Raw genomic sequence first — 12,184 nt, 5'->3', positions numbered from 1 at the left:
ATAAATACAAATATTATTGATAAGCAATAATTGACATTACTCAGATTAAATTTGTATTAATATTTGAGTGCTGGAGACTTTTAAATGAATTGAAAATAATTTAAAATATATATAAGTACTAAATGCTAACTTTAAAAAAGTATTTAAGTTAAACATTAAACTAAACTAACATAATTTTTTTTTATTTGAAACTGTTGTGGCAACCCTATCTAAAACTCTAAAGTTAATTTTTAATAATATCTGATTTTAATAAAAAATTAGCAACCCTAGTTCCAGTGTTATACAAAAATTTAACGATATATTTACCGTTACTGTTACTTACTTGATTAATTATTATTTTTTATAGTTTTTTATAAATCGATTTTTAATTTAACAAAAAGAATATTGGAGAAAAATGGTAACCCTATTTAAATATTAATTATTTAACGTGTTTTTAATACAGTAAGACTTGATTAAGCTCGTGGAACGTGACAAAATGTGTTTTGGAGCTCCAGCTAAACCAAGCGCCTCTTGAGAAGTCATTATAGGGTAATACTCTGGTATAGCACGTACTTATTGTGTATAGCGGTATATTTTGATTAGCCCATTTGCTTGCAAAGTATTCTATATAGCTTTATAATAAGCGAGCATTAAACATTTTAAAACAAAGAAAGCACATTTTCATATTTCTGAGTTGTTCGAGGTTATGTCAACTTGAGTTATTCAACTTTAAGCCAGAACTTAAATTTTGATTAAAGAAACAGTAAAAGCAGGAAACAAAAATATTTGAAATTTTTCTTACATGTTTGAGGTTATATTAACCCCAACCAACTCACCCCACATACCACTAGTTGATTAAAAGTCATTTGACAATTTGCTGATTTTCTTGCCAAACAATGACATATAACCCTGCCAAAGCAGTGCAAGCGAACGAATGACTGATCGAATATTAATATCAACGAGCGCGTACGCAGTGATGGATCATTGCAAGAATCGTAGAACAATGGGCGAGAGCAGACGTTCGAGCAACTACTTCCATAATCACTTAGTGCATTGGCTGTCATTCATGTCACAATCATTCACTCAATAAACCCACTTTCCGGCTGTCACTCAGCGCGACATATATCCTTTCAGTCAGATATACCGTTACTATTCGGTCAGTGGTCAAACGAGGGTCAAATAAGAATACATATCTACAAATACTCGAATTTTTACTGAATCAACAATTCCAAGGATTTTATTTACCCACTCAATGCCAAGAGTCAGCATGTGAAGGCATGAAAACACACACACACACACATCAACACACTCAAATATGAATGTCATAAGTGAGTAGTGAAATGATTTACCGACAAAAATGATTAGATACCGGCAGATAGCCAGACAGAGCTGAGTTGACACAAAGGATGTAGAACGTTAAGGCTGTCCGAGTGAGTAATCACAAGGCAAAGACACAGAAGATGGCAAATGATTGACAAGCGTAGCAACGACAGAATGTTTGTTGATGGCCCGACAGAATACTTGAGGAGGGCAGTTGGACGTGGCAAGAACAAAGCCATGCGGTTGTTTGTTAATAATTCATGAGTTTTGACAAGAAATTATCACAGACATTGGCCGAAGCAGGCGGTCAACGCACTGTGGGTATTCAAGTGTATACTTAAACGGAGCAAAATAAATACGAACAAGAGTGCAGGAAAAGCACGAAATATGAGAAGGATGTTAGCAGAGAAAAGAAAATAAATAATAGTAACTGTTATTATTCAAAAGCATGTAATTGAAGGGAAAATGAATGGTAGCAAATTCAATTTGGATGAGGAGATTGGTGGATTATATTCTTTTTTGTGGAATATTATTATGTTTTGAGGAGTATGTCGAAATAAATACAGAAATACTTATAAAGAAAATATTTGGCTTTGCTAATAGTAATGTGATCCTTTCAGATTTTGTATATTTTTGTTGAAAATGAATTCGGAAGTTAAGATATACGTTTTGACAAATTAGAGATTATATTTTTATATCGATCAATTATATTGCTAAATAATAAGAATATTTAAGAAATCCACCATTCCGAGCTGCAGAAGAATTGTCACTCAGTTGTTCTAGTAAAATTTTTGAAAAAAGCTATTTGTAATTACTTCTGAATGCCCAGAGTCCTGAAGAACGGTTTTTATAGATGAGGAGCGATTGTTTCTACTGAAAAACAAATTGAGTTAGATTCTTCTTTTAAACACCTCATTCAAGGGTTGGGATTGCCAGCAAAGAAGTTGAATATTTTTTACAGTTCTCTCTATGTATTATAAGTTTAGATTACTAACCGAGTGACTGAGCGTACAGAGAATACTTGAAGCTCTCATATCGCTTTACCGCCGCTTTCTTAATGAAAATAATAGTATACTGATACGCTGAAACCAGGGTTGCTTTTCATTTGATTTCATAGAGGTGAATTAAGTTTGCTCTGAAAGAAATATACATATATATTTCAGGAAATCAAAACTTTATTGTTGGGGTGGATAGTCTTTACATTGGTAATAGTACTGGTTAATAAAATTTATATTTTCTTAGAAAGTACTAACATCAGCTACATTCAGAGAAATTATTACTTACTATAGAACTCTCGCCTTGTTCGTTACTTACAGGACGTACATTTGCCGGAAGGAAATCCAGATGTGAGTCCAGCATATGCATTTTTAAAGAAACATGACATTAAAGGTTAATTTATTAAGTCTTTGTAATTTTCCGATTAATGGTTTCCTAGATTCACGTTAATGTTCACAAAAAATTTCCAGGCGAGTATTCCTGATCATTTAGTGATTTTTCAACGATCTTATCTTTTATTAGTTGACGTATTTGAGGACCTAAATTTTAATTATATCATAAAAATTACAATTACCAAAAGGACAGTTCTTGGCCGGCTAAAATTCGGGTCCATTCCGGTACCGCAGAAACTGCTGTCATGAGAATTTTATATACATTGTATTTAAAGGAATATAGTATTTGCCGTGAGATTCTGGAAATAAGGTTACGTGTTTATTTATGATAATAAATACTTACCTTGTCCCATAACGGTTTAATGAAAAATATATTTACATTTTTTGTTTGTTTAAAATATATAGTTTCGCCTTTTATTGAATTGCAGAATATTTGTTTTTAACATATCGAAATTATAGAACAAGTGAATAATGGTGAAAAAGTCAATTGCATATGTGTGCTACACAAATATGCTTCATCAAATCAAAGTTGTTGAGCGAACTAAGGCGTTGCGCTAAAATAAAAATTGAGTTTTGAAATGGAAAAACTCATGATTAATGCTTATATGTATGCATTTGATAATTGTTTTGCGGATGCCAAGCATCCTATTAGTACACACAGATACACAGATATAGAATATGTATATGTAGATATGTAGTAGTTTAGATTTCATTCGGTATAAGTAACGCCGCCACACATAAACACATACAGATGTATGAATACTCGTATATCGTCGTTTTTTTTTTTGTTTTTTTTTTTTGAAAATCAACATTTTTTTTGTTTCTTTCTTATTTGCTTTCTCAGCGAGCTTAGACCTCACGCAGCTGCTCCACAAGTTGACCTATTGCATGCATGTAAGTAAGTATACATATACATTGCCAGTACATATACAATATATAAATACATATAATGCTTACACATACATACAAATATATAATTAACGTTTATACATTTCATACATATTGAATAGCAATTGCTTTGTTGCTCTTGTAATGCATATACAATTTTCGTTTAGACAATTTAGATCATTTTACGCTCAAATTGCAGGCCAACAGCTCACGGCTGTTTGTAAGAGAAAATTCAAATTGTTTTTGGTTTTTGTTTTAGCTTTTACTAATTGATGTGTGTTTACCGATTTTAATTAAATATTATTTTTTTTCAATCTTTTCTCTTACGACTACACTTTTTTTTACAGTTAGCTTAAAGGTATCTATGCTCTTTCAACTACATAATTTTGCTTTGTTTTAATTTTCATTAATTTTGGCGTTATTTTAAATTTGCTGCTTTTAGATTCATTTTGTTTAATTTACTCTTATGTAATTAGTATAATGTTGTTAGTGTTTCAATTGTTTATGTATAGGCTTGCTCGCAAAAATATTTACTTTCTTCTTTTAGTTGTTTTTGTGCAGTTGATTATGTTCTTTATTTATTTATTTATTTTTTTGTTTAATTATTTTAGTTCTTTTTTGCACTTAAACTTAATTCTACTTATTTCTTCTTAAAATTTATTTTCTATTTTTTGTTTTCAATTAATTTGTATACACTTTCGCTTAATTTAAGTATGTTATTATATAAATTTTCGAGTTATCACGTACACTTATGTGTAACAAAATACAATTATTTGCGTATTGGTAGTCAATCAGTTTGTTTTTATGCGCATCCATTTGATATTGACTTTCATTTTTATTATCTGAATGTTTTATTTCAAAAATACCGTTCTTCGTTCATGAAAATAATTATGAAAACAAATTGGAATGTTAGACGATTACTCTCAGCAACATGTTGCGAGAGCACAACTAGTTATACAATAAGGTTTTGATATAAGTATTATGCCTCACATATATAACCTGGAATATTTTTAAATCCGCCGAGTACTCCACTTAATAACTAAACTTAATGATACTGATGGTTTGACGAATATTTTAAAATGCATATAGTTAAATGAAAGCAACCCTGTCTATAGAGACATATTATTTCATGGATCATTTATTATTAGTGTTGATATGGAAAAATATAATTCAGCCGACCATATGGATGATTTAGATAACAGCGACTTCGTCAAGTAGCACGATTTTTGAATCATCAAACTGAGTTTTGAATAATCAAACTGCATACTTACCATATAGATATGTAGGCATCTGCCTTTGTTTCAGGATATGTTTCATAGATGAACTAAAATACAATTATTTACAACTTTATGAAATACTCAATACATAGAGACAAGTATTAACTGATAAATATTTGTTAATTAAATTTATTTAATCCATCCCTTAATAGACACTCAGTATTCACTCAGTTCTTTGCACAATTTTATTTGATATAGTTCTCATTCGTAGCATACATTTTTCGAAGCAAACATAGCATTACGTTTTTACACAATTCTTAACGGCATCATTCATTGTGTTCTCTGACATAATTGTAATATAAAGTGTGGCACTCGCGAACCAGACCCCGCACCAAACACCCGCCGGCTTAGCTCAGAACAAAGGTGACATAAGTGAAGTGAAGTTGAAGCCAATCCTATACAGTCATTACCAATGTCAAATATTGAAGCTGTCGAGAATGTGTGTTTAGATTCTAAAAGAAAACCTCTTAATTTCTATTGTCTGAGAGTAATATTGAGCTATCAAATTTTATATTGGTACTCGTTTCGGAATTCGAGGTTCGTGGAATTTTACTAAAAGACTGTTGCGGTAGAATTTTGGTTCATGAGCTCTTTCGTTAATGGTCTATCAATGTTCTGTAGAACTTTTATCTTTATAGAAATTGTTATTTGGAATTTATAGAAGTATTGTGTACAAGTCCTTCAGATACTTCTAAAGTGACTTGGAAATATGGAAATGAAGACCTCATTATTATTCTTTTTATTGGATGGTTTGAAGGATGAGGTTAGATAAGGTTATTGTCTGTCGACGCATCTAGGCCTTTATGAGGTCCATTGTGAAAATGTGCATGAACATTAAGTAAAAAGTTCTCAAAATTTAAGTAAAAGTAGATCAGTGGATAGCTGCATCTGGGAGCTTCTTGGTTTCTGTGTAACGGAAACTCGATTTTGATTACCAAATTTTATTTAAGTGCTCTGCTACATCATTTGGTATAATAATTGAGTTTGAAGATGGGCTTCACTGGATTGTTTGATTCTCAGACCTAAACAATACCAAATAAAGCAATTCATCGAAAGCCGCAAGCCTTACAGAATCAAATCTTTACAGTAACATTGAACATGTTGCTACCAAACAGCGTCCAGTACCACCACTAAAGGACTAACTTCATAAACCATTAAAAATTTAAAGCAGAAAATTTGGTGACAACAAACAGATGTAAACTTACACCTGAACACAAGGCTTGTTTACCGCCTCCTCTTTTGGTATTTTCATCAATTTATTTGTTTTGGTGTTCGGCTGTCTGTCCGTTGTAGCGACAACTTTTACACGATAGCTTGTTTGTTTTCAGTTTTTTTCGCCACTTTCCTTTGCGAAGTTGTTTGTTATTATGGTTGTTGTTATTGTTGTTTTTCCAACGCTACACCAAACAAAAATTGCCGGATATTTTTTGTGCGGCGCTGGAAATTAAAAATTTATTTGCTTTGTGATATGCAAAAATTGCAACTGTTATTTGCCGGTCCCCTTTTGACTGTTCCATCCGCCGGTGCGTCACCGTAGCACAGTCTGTCTGTCTGTCGGTATTCACTTCAAGTTACGCTTCATACTGCCAATGCACTAACTACTAACACTGAGTTGATGTATCGCACGGTTGTTCGGCTGGTGCGTGTTGGTGTTGTTGGTGTTGTTGGTGCTGTTGTTGTCATTGCCCCTTCGTCCTTTACGCGCTTCTCGTCGATTTTCATTCCTGTCACTCACACATACACACACTCTCACATATTTCATTGCTTATCTGTTGTTGTTTCATTCATTTGCCTTTGTTCTCTCCAATTTTTTGCGTCGCTCGCGTAATTTTGTTGCTTTTCCACCGGTTTATCAGTTTGTCGCGCTGCAATTTATTTATGAAGTGCCCACTTGTGTGCCCATTGCAAACACACCGCCAGCCACGTCTCTCCCCGCCGCTATTGTCCCGCCGTGGCTGCGTCGCTTTGCTCCCTGGTTGGTCTTGGTCTTTTTCCTCTTGCCTCGTCCCTTGCGTGGCGGCCAACGTTGACGATGCATTTGTGGTGTGCGTCTGCGTTGTTATGTGCTGCGTTGGCGTAGCGCGTGCAACACCGGTTGTAGTTGCTGCTGTTGTTCGCTCAGCTGTTCAAGCCGAAGCTGATGTTGCAGCTGTGGCCGTGGGTGCGTCTGCTGTGCTTGGCGCTCTTCCTGCTGCTGGTGGTGTAGATGGTGATGATGGTGTTGATGGTGATGGTGATGATGTTGCCGCTGATGCGGTTGGTGGTGATGATGTGTGTAATGTGTTGGCCAATGCGCGTCCGGTTCTGTTGGCCTGGCAGCCAGCCGCTGCTCCTGCTGATAATGCAAATTTTTCTCAAACTTCCACTGCAGCAGTTGTTGATCTTCTTGCTGTTGCTCCTGCTCCTCCTCAAGTGTGTTTTGTTGCTCTGCTCCGCGCTCATTTGGCTTTTCGATGTCCTCACGCTGTGTAACGGCACTATTATCGTCGCCTTCATTGGCGTCCCAGTTGTAAATACCAAAACCAGCAACTGCTTTACTTTTATTCGCTCCAGCAGCACTTGTTACAAGCCTGATATTGTTATTGTTGTTGTTGTTATTAAGTTCACTGTTCGCACGCTTGCTGTCAATTGTGTCCGTATTGCCACCATCCTCAGCCTCGTGTTCGCGGTAGTTGCTATGTCTATTGTAGTTGTTGTTAATGTCATCATTGCTGTTGTTGTTGTTGCTGTTCGGCTGACTCCTCTGGTCGCTTTTTTCCACTGGATTGTTGCGGTGTGGCGGCAACATGGCCGGATATGGTATAATGTCTGGTTGCAGTTCACTCGACGACAATAAATGCTCTTGCTGTGCTGATTCTTCCTCTTCCTGCTGCTGCTGTTGCTGTTGTTGTTGTTGTACATAGCGATTATCACTGTCATTGTCCGCAGCAATGTTTTGCTCATCGTTGCTGTTTGCCATGTTGCCCATGTTATTGCCACTGTCAGTGCCACCACTTATGCCCGCATTGTTATTCTTGTTGTTTGTGTTTTTGTTGTTGCTATTGTTATTGTTGTTGTTGTACGCATAACCATTGTTATTGCGTGCCGTTTCACTGATAATATTTGTCGCCACATTTTTATTATTTTTGCGGTCACTAAGAGTGCCACTTGTGCGCCAGCTATTAACGGTATTTCTGCTATTGTTGATGCCGTTGTTGCTATTGTTGTAGTTGTTGTTGCTGGCTTGTTGTGTGCTTTTGTGGCTATTGCTGGTGCTATTGTCACTTGTGCCATTATGCATTGTTGTCGTGTATTTTTGCAGGTTGTTGCAATTTTCCTATTTCCAACCGATTTGTGGCAACAATGCGGCGTTACAGTGTAGAAGAAAAGAACAGAGAGAGAATAGGCAGTTAAAATTGTGTTTGCCATTGTGTTAAATTTTCTATCGTATAATCGAAAAAAAGGAAAATAACATTTTTATAGCTTCAATCGTCTAAATCGGCAAAATAATTTTCATCAACAAATATCCACATATCTAAATAAAATATATATGTATCTATATGTATTGCTATATATTTATATTTAAGTACGTATTTGAGTTTGTATTAATGTGTACGTGTTCAATTTAGCTTGTGTTGTCATTTATATTAATCATAAAAATTGATTGGCTATAAAATTTGAGTCTCCGCGCAATAGATAGCAGTTCCAAGAAGCTAATATAATCTTCTTACTTTGCTGAAAGCATTCGATTTGTTCGTGTGTGCTAAATTGGTAAAGGATTTGAAATTTTATTGCTTTTGAAAACAGTGCGGTGCTAACAAGATTTGTAAATAATGTTGATGATCGCAAGTTTTGATTGTTAATCTCATTTTGTATGGTTATATGCCGCTGATACTGAGAAGTGTCTGTATTAAGCTGAAAAGGCCATGAAAATATATATTTTTATATTTTAATATAAAAACTGGTGTATTATTTAAAATTATATGTATGTTCGAGGTCTTGCAAAAATCTCAAATAACTGAGAGAAATTGACAGGGAAATTAAAATAATCGCGAAACGATTCAAAATAACGGTTCAATTATTGACATCGGTTGCTCATTGGTCTGTGAATGAACTATGTAGTTTTAAGATTGTCCGAGCAATAATTTTGAAAATATTATTTACAAAATATTCGAGATCTCTAAATATAATAAGTGGAAACGTTGGATCTAGTGAGGGTCTCGTCGAAACTTAAGAGGCACACCTAGTGTAATGGCCTAAAAAAAGGTGATTTTTGGAATTTTTATTAAAAAAATACTTTATCAATTATTTCAAAATTTTAAGAATATATTCATACATGTTTCAAAAATATACAGTGAAATTTTTGAAGAAAAAAATTAAATATTTTTTAAGTTATAGTCGATATCCAACGGCGCGAAAAAAGGCCTTTCGGCCTTCTCCGTGGATGAAATCTAAAAATATAAAATTCTCCTTAAACTAGATAATATTGTCTGTACAATGACCTACGATAAAAAATCATAAAATAATAGTCGAATTTTACCCAAAATTTTGGTCGTTTTTGGCCTGCCAAAATTCGATTTTTTGATCAGATCTCAGATTTGAAATTTTAATATTTAATTTTTAAAGGTGTAATCTACCGAAATATGAAAAAAAATATTAAATAATAAATGAAATTTCACACTAGGTGTGCCCCTTAATGAATTCTGTTCATATATGTAAGTAGTCTCATTACGCAATATGTACTTTTTCGTGTCTTTGGTTAATGCCTATGATTATGTTTCGACCAGTATAGAAATATTTCACGAATGCAAGGTGGCTTTATGTGAGCTAGAAAAAAATATAAAATTTGTTACCAAAAATGTACACATGGTTCATCAGACTATTTATTATTAACACCTCTGCAATGCTTATAATTTCCGATTAAATTTCCTTCAACCTTAGCAAACAGTTATGGCCAGCATCCGTAAATAGTCCTACATAACATGAAAATAATATTATTACAAACAGACACATTCAGTTGTGGTAATAGTTTAATGTCCACTATGAAAGGTTTTGTCATATCTTAACAGGAGAATATGCCAGGAATATTTAGTTTAGATTTCCTGAGCGTTCCATACTTTGAAACGATAAACTTGCAGATATACCTTTCTTACTGGTGACTTTTAAATTAAATTATTCACCAAAGGTGTTCTGACATAATATTTATATACCATAGACCCAAAACATTTGACATTATCAATCAATCAATACGAGGAAAATTATGGAAATGATCTTAATAATCTCTATAGTAATAAATTTACCAGCAGCTTGGTAAAGTTAACCAAATCTTTAAATTAAATTTTAATAGTATAAAAGACATTTTCATTAAGACTATTTCTACGTAAACATGTTGCTAATGATGCGCATATTAAATCGATTATATCACCAAGGCTAAATTGAACTTGCGTGTATTTGCAAAACAAACATCAACTGAATTAGAATTGAGAGCTCAATCTGTTGTCATACGTAATAGTAATCGGAAATGATCCCCAAAATTAATATTAATTACTTCCGTGCTATCTGCATATTGATGGCATTCCAACTAATATACATCATATGCATGTTTGTGAGTGTTTTTGGTGTGCATAAATTCAATCAAAATGCAGATTCACACATTTGCATACACACTTGTTTACGCCGTTGTGAGTAGTGTACTCACATACAACTCTCCACACTTTGTAATCTTGTTAATTTAGTTATCTTTGGTGTGATTAGCAGGCGAATTATGCAGCTCATAAATCTGTGGGATTTTGCAAATTAGCAACATTTTGTAATTTGCAACAGATAAACCAATGAATGGCAGCAAATTTACAATTTCCTCTTACACACTTGGCTTGTGCATGCCACTCACATAAGTAACTGTATTAAATTTGAATTTGTGGTGTGGTACTTGTGTTTGCAAGTGGCATGAGAGTGGTGATATTGCCATAAACTCATATGCAATTACAAATGGATTTTCAATTTAATCTTACTGAGTTTATCTCTTCATTGTTTGAAATTAGCATAAGATATTTCAACTGAACTTAGAATTAGTTGTGAATTGGTATAGAAAAAGCTTCGGAAGAAATACTGATCTGCCTGAGTGAGCAATATACTTAACTCTTTCCTAATCATTTCCCAAGTGGTTGGGATATTCATCATCAAACCGGGCTTCAACTAGTTCGCAACTAGTTAACAACTTTTTGACCTTCAGTTCTAATTTTTTTATGGGAAATCATAAATAGTAAAGTATTAGTCCAAAAATGTTTTGCCACTAGTTCCAAACTAGTCTGATGATAATTCCAAACTATTGTGGAACTAGTAATGCAACCAGTTGTAATATTTTTTTAAAGATTTTAGCACTTCTATACATTGATCTAGTTCAATAAATTGAATATCGTTTAATAAAATGAAAGTACAATTCATAAAATTCTTAGTTCATGAGACTCAAGCTTCGCACAATTTCTTACTTGGTTAAACATCTGAGTATTTATTTATTAAATACGTTGGGTTTTGCAATTGATTTCACTTTAATATGAACATCTCAACACAATGATGTGGTTAATTTTGAGCTGCAACCAAATGTAAATAACTGGTTCATAGCAATTATTTGCAATTGTCTTACTGAGTTTGCACATTTGAAGAGATTTTAAGCTGAAAATTGTGTTTGAAATAAATTCCTGTAGTATTGCAATGACACATACAACGGAATTTTGAATTGAAATTGATTACCAATTTGATGTTGCCTGCTTTTAGGCGTTTATCAAATAACATGAACTAAAATAGAAATCTTTCATTTAATAATAGAAGTTTATTCTTTGCATAAATGTAATATTTCGATAATAAATCAATGTATTGTTAATAGTAGAAATGTCGCTTAGATTATGTACGTATTTTCGGATTGGTCGAGTGAAGTTGCTTCAGTTAGCATTCCGTTAGAACATCGACAGAACATTCAACAGATTTTTGAGAAGCTCAAAGCGCTTCATCGATATATTTATAAGGGTCTATTAATTCACACTAATGTGTTTTATCTATACAAGTAGGATTTTTACCTCAGGTTATACTTTCCAATGCCAGCGAGTATTGCTATAATTGCTCACCGAAGCAAATATATCATTTGCTTCACTTTATGTAAGAAATGTATGTTTGTCAGCACTTTTCAATTTACTGATGACTTTTCTTTCTGCTTCTACAAATATTTGTTCATGCATTTACAAACAGATATTCAACAAATTTTCTTAACTTTTTGCTGCTTCTGCATTGCTATTGCTTCCAGAGTATAAATGTACTGAATGATTGTATGTATATTTGTAATAACATCCTTGAGTGTGG

General features: G+C 33.5%; 1 protein-coding gene across 2 annotated transcripts in view; it reads right to left on the bottom strand.

Moving 5' to 3' along the window:
- Nucleotides 1-3,079: 3,079 nt before the first annotated feature.
- The window catches only part of LOC105213069 (transcription factor mef2A), a 109,226-nt gene continuing 100,121 nt past the window's right edge, over nt 3,080-12,184 (bottom strand). For both annotated transcript variants that reach the window (XM_011185616.3, XM_029040323.2), the window contains exon 12: nt 3,080-8,168. In XM_011185616.3, the coding sequence (XP_011183918.2) occupies nt 6,912-8,168 (1,257 nt within the window). In that variant the 3' untranslated portion in view covers nt 3,080-6,911. The remainder of the gene's footprint in view (nt 8,169-12,184) is intronic.

This window comes from Zeugodacus cucurbitae, chromosome 4, assembly GCF_028554725.1.
Source record: "Zeugodacus cucurbitae isolate PBARC_wt_2022May chromosome 4, idZeuCucr1.2, whole genome shotgun sequence".
NCBI lineage: Eukaryota > Metazoa > Arthropoda > Insecta > Diptera > Tephritidae > Zeugodacus > Zeugodacus cucurbitae.
Note: the sequence above shows the minus strand (reverse complement) of the source record. Positions and strands in the feature narration are given on the sequence as shown.